General features: G+C 39.1%; 1 protein-coding gene across 1 annotated transcript in view; it reads right to left on the bottom strand.

Moving 5' to 3' along the window:
* Positions 1 to 14320, bottom strand: part of LOC149772996 (uncharacterized) — a 78491-nt gene that overhangs the window by 17758 nt on the left and 46413 nt on the right. Inside the window, exons 2-6 of the mRNA XM_089946978.1 lie at positions 5208 to 5400; positions 3814 to 3952; positions 2856 to 2958; positions 1460 to 1566; positions 665 to 742 (exon numbers count right to left, since the gene is read on the bottom strand). Of these exons, the coding sequence (XP_089803104.1) occupies positions 665 to 742; positions 1460 to 1566; positions 2856 to 2958; positions 3814 to 3952; positions 5208 to 5378 (598 nt within the window). The 5' untranslated portion in view covers positions 5379 to 5400. The remainder of the gene's footprint in view (positions 1 to 664; positions 743 to 1459; positions 1567 to 2855; positions 2959 to 3813; positions 3953 to 5207; positions 5401 to 14320) is intronic.

The following is a 14320-nucleotide window of genomic DNA, read 5'->3' as shown; positions in this document are numbered from 1 at the left end:
TAGATACATAAAGAAGACCTTACCTGCAGAATACTACTGATACATAAAGAAGACCTTACCTGAACAATACTATTGATACATAAAGAAGACCTTACCTGTAGGAAAAATGTATACATAAAGAAGACCTTACCTGTAGGATACTACTGATACATAAAGAAGACCTTACCTGTAGGGAAAATGTATACATAAAGAAGACCTTACCTGTAGGATACTACTGATACATAAAGAAGACCTTACCTGAACAATACTATTGATACATAAAGAAGACCTTACCTGCAGAATACTACTGATACATAAAGAAGACCTTACCTGTATGATAAATTGATATATAAAGAAGACCTTACAAGTAGATACTACTGATACATAAAGAAGACCTTACCTGTAGGAAAAATTTAAACATAAAGAAGACCTTACCTGTACGACACTATTGACACATAAAGAAGACCTTACCTGTACGATATTATTGATACATGAAGAAGACCTTACCTGTACGATAAATTGATACATAAAGAAGACCTTACCTGTACGATAAATTGAAACATAAAGAAGACCTTACCTGTAGGATACTACTGATACATAAAGAAGACCTTACCCGTAAGATACTGTTTATACATAAAGAAGACCTTACATGAAGGATACTATTGATACATAATGTAGACATTACCTGTGGGGTCAAGATAAGCATTCAATATCTCCTCTTCATTTTGGCTTATATCGTATGCTATAAGTAGTCGGTCATCAGCTGAAGAGGAATAAAATATGGAGTAGTGATTTAACTGAATATTCATAAATATCGGTTGAGATTCGTAACCTATAAATGCAGTTTCGCATGTAGCACTCATTTTAACTAATGGTAAAATCTGCTTAAACGTTTCTTGACGACCACGATCTCTAAAACCTTCTTGTTTCCGATTCACACCTGATTGACCATAACTCGAAATTCGCAAATTTTGATTAAAAAATATGGCATAAATTAACAAGAAATGAGGTCATTATTATCCTTCTCCCCAAGATCCCCCTTCAATAAAAAAAAAGAATAAAAAAGTACTAAAACTTTGAAAATATAGATCCTGTATGGAGTGGACTGCCTTCTGAACGATTTGTCTTGAAATCAAATGATGAGATGTTTTCAAGATAACTTTAACCGTCTCCCAGAAGAAGATCATTAACTGTGTTACAACATGCACGCTACTTTATCTATGTGTGTCGTATCCATCTGACTTGCCAGCTGTCTTTAAGGTAGTAATAATGGTTGGAACAAAATACAAAATTTGTTGCTTGATTTTAGCGTTACTAATGCAATTGAAATCTAGATATTTTTACAGGATTTATGTCAATATAGATCAACAAATATACATCTGTGGAATCTTAGGCTAGGACAGGCTGTTTATGTTATAAGCTTTAAAAAGTGTTTCATAATTAAATGTGATATTTAAATAATTAAAAGTTTTATGCTTACCGGAAATATTTCTCGACAGGCTCAGAAGTCTTGATGCCTGTTGGCTTCGGGGTTCGTTTTGGTTACCACCTCCAAACCAGCAGATCAACTTATTGTCTGGAAGCTTTCTGGCGAATAAAGAGCAAAAATGTAAATGTAATTTTCTATTTAAAGATGTAGGTAAAAAAAAATTAATCAGATGTAATCCTTGTATCTTTCTATGCAATGTATTTTCTAGGCTTGTTTTCAATACACCGTACACCGTTGGATTAAGTTAAAGAAGACTTAACATTTCCAAATGAACACGGCCGTTGCAGGTAAAATCGGATTTGTTTTCTTTTCTACTCTTTAGTCTATCACTTTTTCGTGTCTAATTTATGTTTCAAATCTTTTACAATTTTCATCATTTAAACTGCATCTAACATTATCAGTTACGTCTCGTTGATTTTGACGTTCGCTATTGAAGTGAAATGGATGGAGTCCAGATTTTGATTATGAGGACAGAAGTACCTATATATCCTTTCCCACATGGAACCTGGTATGTATGTATGTATGTATGCCCTTAAAAATAACTTGTCTTCGTCTTGTAGTTCAATTGGAAATCATGCCACTATCAGTATGTCGATAACTGACATAAGTCTGAAGCTTCAATGATGTTTGCATCAAACATTTTGGTGAGTAAAGAGAATATATTTTAAAAGTGTCAACTAATGGCGTCTGTATGGTAATAAATGGGAATGCACTACGTTATGTGACTGTGTTTCTCTTATAAAAGTATGTGTTGCATCAAGATGCGCCTGACTCTTAATCTAAGTTTCCTTTTATTCATAGTTGTACAGGCGTCTTTAAGGCGTAATGACTATTTGCATAAACAGCGACACGAACTACAGCAGCAATACCAGTCGACAAAAACTACAGTAGCAATAGCAGTCGACAAAAACTACAGCAGCAATACCAGTCGACAAAAAGATAGTACAAGGAATATAACAAAAGCCCAAAGAATTGCAAAATAAGTTATCACGTATACGAGATGAAAGGCAGGCACACACTGATATATATTTATATACTTTTTTGTCCTCGCTACAAATATATGGTGTTATCTAAAGTTAGTAAATTAGTAAGGGTTATTTGGTAAATAATATTTTAAATACTAAACTTCTTACCATCTTACGTTTGCACTTTAAGATGAGTCATTCTTCGATAGTTCGTAAAAGTGACTCATTCACGGGTTTCGGTCTTAAGTTGCAGGTAAACAACACGTGATGTAAATTTAGGTTATGTTTTTTTAAAGGCTATGGTGATCTATTTCTTGATTAGTTAGATTAACTCGCGTTACCATATTTACTTTTTCTTGTTACTTATTTTAAGAGTTGTAAGAATGATAATAAAATATGGTTTGAAAAAAGTTTAAATTTACCCGATTTCTTCTATACCAACACTGTAGTCCCCAGCAATAGGTTGGACCATAAGGCTACTGGCGTAAATCTCCGACAGAGCATTGGAGGTATCCAAGAGGAAGTCTGGTTTAATGAGAAAACATTAATTGAAAATACAAACTTAATCAACACCAATAATAGCTTATATGTTCTCTATACAACGATGCCTTTCTGAATGGTGAAAAAATAATTTTAGAAAACGAAGATCCATGTTCAGTTAAGGCAGACATTTTTACTATTTCGTGCCCAGCTGAAACAATCGATTTCTATGAAATTTAAAGTCTAAATTAAGATCTGATTGGAATATGAGTAATTTAAAATATAAGAATTATCAAAATACTATGCAGCTAAAAACTGGAAAACAAATTCATATTTATGTTTAGTGTAAACTACAAAATGGTCAATGAAACTTCTAACAATAGTCCACAGACGAAGTCTCATAGTCTGAATTTGGTAGGCAGTGACAAAACTACTACAAACTGGTCACTGTAACACAAGAGGAACGACCAGTGTTCAGCAAGTGACAAAAATTGGTGTACTTGATCATTTTCCATAGTTCGGAGTTAAACATATCTTCCGTATGAACGTACTAACTGCATAAAACAAAGTCTACAATATCACACGTTTATATGTTAAGCTGTTTTCTGTTTTAATCGTTTCTCCGTAGCTCCGTCGGCAGAGCGTAGGACACGTAATCCAAAGATCGATTGAGGTTCGATACTGGCCCGGGAAAGCACCTTTAACGAGCCCGAGAGAAAGGCACTTAGCTCCCATTTTGTCTGCTTGATATAGCCAATTGACGTGCTCCAAATGGCGTTTAAAATAAATCATCGAAAAACAGCGCTCTCTCACCACCTTACTGCTGTAAACAAAGTCTGATGCAGTGACCGGCCATAACAAAACGCTAGGCCAATCAAACACAGGAAACAGTACACCTACCGCGCGATATATCCACCGGAATGTACTTCAGTTTCTCCTGGTATTTCAAGAGGACGTCAATAAATCTTCTAGTCTTTATGGAGTTGCCACTTCCTAGGTCAACTAGGGAACATGGGAATTGTAACTGACAAACCATTTCCTGTTATTAACATTATAAAAGAAATATGTTTAAAAAAAACTAAAAATTGTCACAAACAGAAATTAAACAAGCATTTTGAAGAATTGTTTAAAACAAGCAGCAACTGTATAAAATTTCAAGAGGTTCTATCTCTAGAACTATTTTAGGAAAACGTATTCATTTTGTGGATTTTCGACATTATTCGATCTGATAAATGTAAATTTCACTTAAAAATGCGTGTTGATTTACGCAGTACTATTGCATTTTAAACTAATACCGTTAAAGTACGTTTAATTGCAGGTCCATAGTTACACAATGAAAATGAGATTAAAACATTACGTAACTCCAAATGATGTTATATATATATATATTTACTAACATTATTAAGTGTAACGTAAATTAAAATAAAGGACAGAAAATAAGAAATCCAACAAACCTATTGGATTCGCTAGGAATTTACATATTACTAATATCACATTTTCCTACCATTAATACCTCTTTTTAAGCTATGGTATGAACTACCATTTTTCTCTTTAAAAAATGTCAAACGTAAAATTTCATGCACGTTTAAAATAATTTTTCAGCAGAACTCGACCATTACATATTACATAACTTCTGCAAATTTTAAGAAATAGCCAATTCAACAAAACACTAGTCTTTCAATTTAACTATTGCCAAAGTCTTCAAATCGTCTACTATTTGCCTTTTTCTGGCAGGCACTACTTTCTCTGAACGTTCAGGCTTGAATATAAACCACATTCGTATTAAGCACACAGGCGCAAGAAAAAACACCCGCTTCGCAGATCATCAATAGCAAATTATATCAGTTGAATTGCAAGTTAAGGAAAATATTGACAATTCTTTCATAAACTCTTGAGCAGCCTAAAGCTGTTGCCATTTTAGGAACATTCCCTATATCGCCAGGTTTTTAAAATGTGAGAGGCGAAGCATATAGGTGTATGAATGCTGGTTCCCGTTTTTCTAATTAACCGAAAAAAATAACATTGCTCTTCCTCGTTATAGCTTTAATGCCAGTTGTACATTGGACTTAAGTGCGAAATGATAGTACCGACTTCTGCCCTACATTCTAGTCCCTGAATGGTCTAAAACTGTTTTCCAATTTGAAAACTAACCGCCTGCAAAAGAGAATGGTTTGACATTTTGCTAAAGACGATCAGCCTTGGTACATCAGAAAAAAGAAAGAAGAAGAAGAACAATAATAATAATAGCTTAAAACCATTACAGAAAATGTGGTTCTTTATGCTCAAACACTTACATTGATATATCTCTGTATAATATCCAGCTCAGACTTGTGGAAGTAGTAATACTTGTTGTCGGTAAGGCACTTATCGTTCAGGAGGGATCCAATTTTGTCGTACCGAATCCAAACTGGCAAGAACCGTGGCGAAGATGTTAGACCTTGGCGTACTGCATCTTTGATGTCCATACTTCAATTCCCTAATAAGTCACTGACAACGAATTAAAATAAATATCTTCAAACAATGACAATTTGAAAAAAAATGATTCTCATAAACTGTAATTTTTCTAGCATTTTTAGGAAATGCACAATTTAGGTCTTCAATGGCTTGCCATAGGTTGGAGTTTCTTCTAGGACGGTATTACAAGGTAGCTATGACGATTATGTAAACACATGCTGTGCAGCACTCAGGAATAATCTTGACTGCGATTATATTATTATATTATACCATTAGGAATTATATTATATTTACTGTGATCGACCAAAGGTTCTCGGATACGGTTATTGATCAGGGTTATTTCAATCACACTCGGTGGCTTTGCTACTAGTGACGGCGGTTCAGAATGGTGGCTTCAGTGTTACAAGTTCGCAAAAAGATAGCTGCATATACCAACAGATCAATACAAGGCGGCATCCGAAGGTTTACTGGATTTTTACTAAGTGTAAATCAGTTATCTGTTTTGGGTTAAGTATCTGTGCGCGGTGTCCTCGAAAGTTTTTCATTTGAGTCAGCATCGTCTCCAACTTCTTCGTGATAATCGTTTTATCTTTGATAGTCAACGAGAACAGCTTGGCAAATTCTTATCAAGGAAAACAAAACTGTTTTATGGGACTTTTGCTTTTCAACTAAATTCTACCTTGTACCTAGACCAACAAGTTGTTCTCCACAACTTGTTGGTCTATCTTGTACCCTGGAATCATATTGCGGGAAATAATTTATGAGTTGAAGTTATCTTGTTTTTACAACAAACAAAATTACGTCTTCAAAACACTGCAGAAATGCACGAAACGTAGATGCAAAAAAATGCAAAGGGAGTAGTGAATAGGAACGATAGAGGGACAATGGGACTTACCATTAAAAATCACCTAGGGACGATATAGGGACAAGGGGGATTTAACACGGGGAATACAGGACCGGCACTCTGGCGTCAAGGGGAATTTAATATGGGGAATACAGGACTGGCACTTGAGGGACAATGGGAATTTAACATGGGAAATACAGGACCGGCACTTGGGGGACAATGGAAATTTAACATGGGAAATACAGGACCGGCACTTGGGGGACAATGGGAATTGAACATGGATGGGACTGTCTAGGGACAATGGGAATTGAACATGGGAGATTGATATAACAGACAATAGACAAACACTGATACAACACATTAAAATACAAAATTTGGGGAGGCAAGAAAGTCAGTTCTTTTCGAGGCCTATGAGTGACCCTTACATTCACTTCACTTATTATATAGTATCCACACATGGAAAGGTGCCATAACTAACCCCATAATACTATCCACACGCCGAGAAGCAAAACCAAACTCAAAATATACTAACCACACACGGGGAGATGCCATAACAAAACCCATAATCTACTATTCACACACGCAGAGATGCCAAATCAAACCCAAAATCTACAATCCACACACGCTAAGCAGCAAACTTAAACCCATGCTCTACTATCCCCACACGGGAAGCAGCAACAACATAACCACATTCTACCATTCACACAGAAGGTAAGGTTAAATAACCACACACTCGACTATCCACACAAACGTAACTGAGCTCTTACAAAATCCAATAATCTACTATCCACACAAACGTATGTGAGCCCTTACAAAACCCAATAATCTACAATCCACACACGGGAAGAAGCCAAATTAAACCCAAATTCTACTATTCACACACGCGGAGAAGCAAACAACTAAACACACATTTAATATCCCTATAATATTTGATGTGGCAGGAAGAAATGGTACAATACGCAACACTGGGATTGTAAGTTTACACCCCAATCTGTCTGCACTGCAATGGTAACAACACTGCGTTGGCATTAGTTTGCCACACTACCTTAGAAAAAACAATGCATCACTCAATGAGATCGAGAGATTGAGAGAACAACTGTGGTAAATCCAGTAGGATGACAGAACCAACACGACCAGTGAAGAAATAAATTTGTTTGATACCTCATGAAGATTATTTTTTATAATCTAGTAGACCCAAAAGTGACTTGTAGCAAAATTTAGAACGATGACATACACCTACACGGTTACATAAAATTGTTTACGTCAATGGTTGCTATTTCTTTGTTATTAAATGTTCGTACAAACGATATGTGTGTAAGCGAAAGCTAACACACGCACACACACACATACAAGTGTTACTGCATTGAGTGACAGTAGAACGGGCAGTACTTTAGTCTGGAGTGTTTTGATTGATGGACAGATAGACTTAGCATTACAGTGGAGAGAGAAAGAAAGAATGGTAAAGAAAAAAAACAAACGTAGGACACCATTTTTGGCTCCGTTATTCTTGCGGTATTATAGGACAAATAATTATTGAGTCAACCATACATTCTATGTGAAATATGTTCTTTGTTTTCATTCATTCATCAATTTCATAAAAAGGTAATGTGATATTTATTGTCGACTGACTGCTTAACATATCTCAGATTTAAGATATGTCCCGTATTTTGCATCACACGCTACCAACAATGTTGAAAAGTTTTCACAAATCTAAGGCGGAGAAAAAAAAACAAAAAAAAAAACACAACCCAGCACCATAACGTTCCTTGTTCTATCCACAGTCTAAACTGGGAGAAAATAGGTCTAATATTGTTACATATTTTCTGAACGTGTGTTTTGGTTTTAAAATTCAGAGTTAACCAGGGGCAGTGTTATACAGTGCAATGCCACTCGCGTCATTCTTGAACATTGTTACATTTTTTTCCGAACGTGTGTTTTGGTTTTAAAATTCAGAGTTAACCATAGGCAGGGTTATACAGTGCAATGTCACTCGCGTCATTCTTGAAAAAGCCTTGTTTGTTTCCTTTCTTGAAAAACGGTAGATCTAATGTTAGAATTTTTCCTTGACACATTGCAGTGCCAAAATAAAGAGAAAGCTAAGATACCTGAATTGTACAAGTTCGTCCACTCAAGATTTCATTTCATCCAGCGATTTACTAATTTACAATTTCTAAGGATGTAAGTGTTTCAAAAACAATTACATGACAAACGAACAGTTCACAGAAATAGGGTGACTACTGATCACAATTTTGGAGAGGTATCTTCACACGGGAACAGATACCATTAAGATTTCAATCAAACTACTATGAGAGAGAGAGAGAGAGAGAGAGAGACAGAGAGAGAGACAGAGAGAGAGAGAGAGAGTTATTCCTACTGTAGAACATATCAAGACACTTACGTTTGTGTTTTACAGTATATTTTCCTGAAGAAAGATTCAAAGAAACACTAATTCCACTCAGATAATTACAGCCATAGAAAAATTCACTATTATTAAATATCACCAGCGTGAACTGAAGATTATGGAAACTAAAAAATTCCTCCTTTTTTGATAACGTGGATGTAAAGTTCTCACAGAATAGTTCATCCAAATATGCTGTGATGTATTTGACTATAAAACTGACACAGTTTCTGTGGGATCGCCCAGGGTACGATTGTTCTTGCGTTAGTTTTACTTTTTTTTAATTATTTTATAAATCAGCTAGCAGTGAGACACGACCTATCTCAACACTGTGTGAAGAGTTACTGGAATCAATTCGTAGTGAAGGAGAAGAAGACAGTAAGAGGCCAGAAACGTGATCTATCGCCTCGTACCATCACTGAAGTCTTGGCACAGATTCATGCCAGTGATTTTGAAGATGACAAGAGTGAACCAGAATCCAGACCCAGAGAGTCTACACCTAGCCAAAGTTCACCAGTCAACCCTGAAATGTATTATCACATTCGAGAGACGGAAATGTGCCCCTCTAGAAAATTTAGAACCACGGCTTACAAATACACGGTGAAGTTTAAAGATTTCAAGTCCCACGTACCGTTGGAGAAAGCAGAAGGGTTCATCACCGAGGTGTGGGATTCTTTGCTCACCACACTAAAACGACAATGTCAACCCAAAGAATACGATCGCTTGAGACTTTCCATAGAACACGACGGTTTGAAATCCCGTTTGGATAGAGTTTAGCAGCCCTGAAGAATTGACCGCTTCCAAAGTCATGGACAAGATTCAACACGTACAACAATCGAATGACCAGTTTGACATCACCGATGGAAAAGCGACACTGTCCATGACCCACGTCTCTCCTCCTCAAGGGACCGGACAACGCAAAAAGGTCTTATTGGTGGACGACCTTCGCAGCATTAAGCGTAGCCTCGTCCGAATTCACAACCCTCAAGACCAGATGTGTTTAACCAGGGCTATCGTGGTGGGACGAACCTATGCCAGCAAGAACAACACGGCAGAATGGAAAAGAGCCTGGGAGAACATTCGAAAATCGGACCGAGCCAAACAACGAAGTGAAGCATTACTCCTTTTACAACAAGCCGGCATGTCCAAAGACACACCCTGTGGTATTCCTGAAATGCAAAAATTGCAAGATGTCCTAGCTCCATGCTACACCTTGAAAGTGCACCCTCAAGAAGTGCGCGGGCCTCTGTTGTTCCGAGGGCAAGATTTTAAAGATGGAAAATACATTCATGTCTATCATCACCATGAACATTTCGATGTCATTACCAGTATCAGTGCATTCCTGGGATACGGTTATTACTGTGAGAAATGTGACTATGGCTATAACAATCGAGAGCAACACAAACATTGTGGATCGAAATGCTCAGGATGTTTCGCCTCTCAACCCTGTCTGGACGAAGGACAAGAACGAGTGCATTGTCCAGCTTGTCAGCGCACGTTTGTCAGCCCTGCCTGTTACCAACAACATTTGAAGACACAAGGTTCACAGTAGAAATGTGCTTGTCAACTGCTGAGATTGTGCCCTACGTCTGGACAAGGCATACGTACCAACAGTACCAAGGCACACGTATTTTCAGGAAGACAAAATGTCACATTTGTCACCAAATCGTGGACTTGGAACACCAATGTTACATGCAAAAATACCAACCCCAACAAGAGAAAGATGAGGACCACAAGAAGAAAGGCAATTTCATCTTTTTCGATTTCGAATGCATGCAAGAGACCGGCATTCACATTCCTAATTTCTGCGTGACTCATCGAGCGTGCGAAAAGTGCATTCAAGAACCTATCTTGAGTCATTGCCATCACTGCAGCAAGATTCCTGGAGGACGTGAAAAAATCTTTCGGGGACCGAACACGTTAGCCGATTTTGCCCAATGGGTCTTAAACCTCATCGACAAGACATGTAGCTAAGAGGACATCGAACGTTACGGAGATTGTCATCGCCATGCCACAGTGATGGCTCACAATTTCTCGGGATACGATGGACAGTTTCTTTTGAGATACTGTACGGAACAAGGTACCGAACGTCCTAAAGTCACTTTGAACGGAGCCAAAATCATTTCCATGCAAGTGGTACTAGTACAGTTTAAAGATTCGATGTGTTACTTGGCCATGCCTTTGAGTCGAATGCCTAAAACGTTTGGAATGACAGAAATGGCCAAAGGTTACTTTCCACACTTTTTCAATACGGAAGCCAATCAACATGCCGTTCTACCCCATTTGCATGAGGCTCACTTTTACGACCCCGACAACATGTGTACCGAACAACGAGAAGCTTTCTACGCTTGGTACCAGACCCATGCCTCGGACCCTTTCGACTTTCAGGAAGAAATGTTAAAGTATTGTCGTTCCGACGTGAACATTTTACGGCGTTGCTGTGGAAAATTTTGAGAACTGTTCATGGAACACGGAGGGGTCGATCCTTTGAAAGAAGCTTGCACCATAGCCAAAGCGTGTTCCTTAGTGTACCGACATCGATTCATGCCTGAAAACACCCTAGCTGTCATCAGTCCTCAAACGACCAACTATGTCAAACGTCAATACTCGGTCAAAGCCCTACGCTGTTTACATTACTTGTGCGACAAGGAAGACAAATGGATTCAACATGCCCGCAACGGAGAGGGTGAAAAGACCATCGGAATGCATTCGGTGGATGGTTGGGACTTAGAATACCCCAAGATCGTGTACAAGTTTAACAGTTGCTTATTTCACGGATGTCTCGTCTGCTACCATGATCGTAGCTCTAAAAAACAGTTTTTACAACGAACCATGGAAGACTTGTACCAGGACACTTGTCATAGACGCCTAAAGTTAGAACAGCAAGGATACCAAGTAGTGGAAATGTGGGAACACGAGTACGATCACCGTTTGAAAATTCATCCCGAGTTTAAACGGATCGTAGAAAGTTACCACTGGGTGGAATCCCTGAACCAGAGGGACAGTTTGTACGGAGGAAGGACCAATGCCACCTGTTTGCTGTACCAAGCCGACGAAGAGAAAGGAGAAGAAATCAAATCTTGGACGTGTCCTCACTGTATCCTTACGTGTGCAAATATTGTCACTTTCCTGCAGGACACCTGCAATTGCTGACGGAACACATCGACCTGAAAAACATTCGACAATACGAAGGCTTGATCAAGTACAAAGTTTTGCCTCCCACGGACTTGTACCATCCCGTGTTACCTCACCATTGCCAAAGCAAACTGATGTTTCCTTTGTGCCGTACTTGTGCCGAAACTTGCAACCACGACCAGCCTTGTCAGCACACCCCGGAAGAACGTGCCTTGATGGGGACGTGGGTCAGCGTAGAATTGTTTAAAGCTCTGGACCTGGGATATCAACTGTTAGAAGTGTACGAAATTTACCACTTTCCCAAGACACAACAATACCACAAGGGTGACCCCACTCAGAAAGGCATTTTCGCAGACTACGTGGATGCCTTTTTGAAACTGAAACAAGACGCCAGCGGCTATCCTTCCTGTTGTCACACTCCCGAAAACGAAAAGACATTTAAAGAGAAATACTGGGAACAAGAAGACGTTACTTTGGACCACTTCGAGAAAAACGACAGCAGGCGATCGTTTGCCAAAGTGATGTTAAATTGCTTGTGGGGTAAAATGGCAGAACGGTCGTGTTTACCCAAGACAGAGTATTTGACAGAACCTTCCCGCTACTTTCAGATGATTCACGACAAAACCAAATTCATGAAACACGTGGACGTCTTTCGCGAGGATTTGATCTTAGTCAATTACGAAGAAGATCTGGACTTTGTAGAAGCCGACGCATTTGGAAATGTCATCATTGCGGCTTACGTGACAGCTCATGCTCGCTTAAAATTGTACGAAGCTTTAGAACTGTTAGGGGATCGTGTCCTGCACTTTGACACGGACAGTTGCATCTACATCGATCGACCGGGTCAGCAACACCCTAACATTGAAGAAGGCTGTTTAGGAGCCTGGACAGATGAACATCCTGACGACAAGATTCTAAGTTTCGGTAGTGGCGGTCCTAAAAATTGCGGCTACGAATACAGCGACAAGCAAGGAGAAGTGTACACCGAGTGTAAAGTGAAAGGATTGACTCTGAATTATCGTACCAGTCGAGTGGTGAACTTTGGCGTATTGAAAGAAGCCTTGCAATCTGGAGAGGATGGAAACTTTAAAGAGACCACCTATCAACCAAACAAGATTTTACGTTTACCCACTCACCAAATCGTCAGTCGACCCTTGGAAAAAGTCTATCAAATTGTGTACCAGAAGCGAGTGCGACTTCCCAACCACTTTACTTTGCCGTACGGTCACGTCGATATTGGTCAGCATATAAAAAGGGACTATGTGCAAGATCGATAGTGTATTGTGACTACCAAGACCAAGCGAACAAGATGAATACTTTCAGAGAAACACAAAACATGTTCAGACAGGCACAATTCAAATTTGGTGTCTCTGAAGTGGAATGCGATGCTGAACCTTACGATGTGAGCGATGCTGTACGTTGTGACCTCAGTGATGCAGTAAAGCATCATGGGAACTTTAGTACCACTACTCCTATCATGGAAAGTGATGCTGTGCGTGTCAAACCTGATGTCACTCGTCATCATGGACATTTTACTGGGTTTCCTTGTCAATGTGGATGTCAACCTTCACGTCTACCACTCTACGGATGTCATCCAGCCCTGGGCAAACTCCTGTCCATGTCACCCTACCCTCATCAAGATCCTGTGAAAGACGAATATTCGTTCCCTGTGCGTTTGCCTGAATACTGCAATTTTGAAAATCGTCTTCAATCGTTCAAAGGAAAATGGCCTAAGTATCTGGGAGGACCGACCCCCGAAGAATTAGCCAGAGCTGGATCTTTTTACTTGGGCGAGGGGGATAAAATCAAGTGTTTCAGTTGCGGTGTGTCACTTCACCACTGTGAACCACAAGATACGGCCTACTTGGAACATGCTCGACGGTCTCCCAATTGTCACTATTTACCTTTAGTGGGACGATATCAGTAACCCTGATTGGATACTTTACAAAGGAACATTCCCTGTCATGGACACTCCTGAAAGACCCTTTCGGGAGGACACTTGTGTCACCTTACCCCCTGTAGAACTTGTCAGAACATCACCCAAAACATGTTGTAGAGAGACTTGTTATTATTCCACTTTGATCGTCTTCATGTGCCATTTATCGTTGTACATAACTATTTGACCTTGATATATTTTTGTCTTTCGTGTTCATTTTTAAATAACCTCAATAAACGTGTCCTGAAAAAGTATATAAACTCTTGTCTTGTTTGTTTTCGTGTCACAAGTGACATTCCTGATACTATGGCTACCTCTACTGTCTCTGCTCCCTCTTCCTCCACTGTCAAAGTCATCGACGAACATTTAGATGGTGCCAGTTGGGAGGCTTTGTATCTTCGCCATCCCTTTAACATGCTCATTCTGGACCTAGCGGTTCAGGCAAAACCGAATTCGTCAAACGTTTGATCGAACATAAAAATCATTTGATCGATCGTCCACCTCAACGTATCGTGTGGTGTTACAAAGAGTGGCAATCGGCGTACAGCCTCTTGAGAGAAAGTCAAGGCGATTCCATCGTGTTTGTGGAAGGCATTCCTAACGAAGACGATGGAATCGTGTCTGACCCCCGTCAAACCCA

Source organism: Sinohyriopsis cumingii, unplaced genomic scaffold (genome assembly GCF_028554795.1).
Source record: "Sinohyriopsis cumingii isolate HCF-2022 unplaced genomic scaffold, ASM2855479v2 utg000938l, whole genome shotgun sequence".
Taxonomy (NCBI): Eukaryota; Metazoa; Mollusca; class Bivalvia; order Unionida; family Unionidae; genus Sinohyriopsis; species Sinohyriopsis cumingii.
Note: the sequence above shows the minus strand (reverse complement) of the source record. Positions and strands in the feature narration are given on the sequence as shown.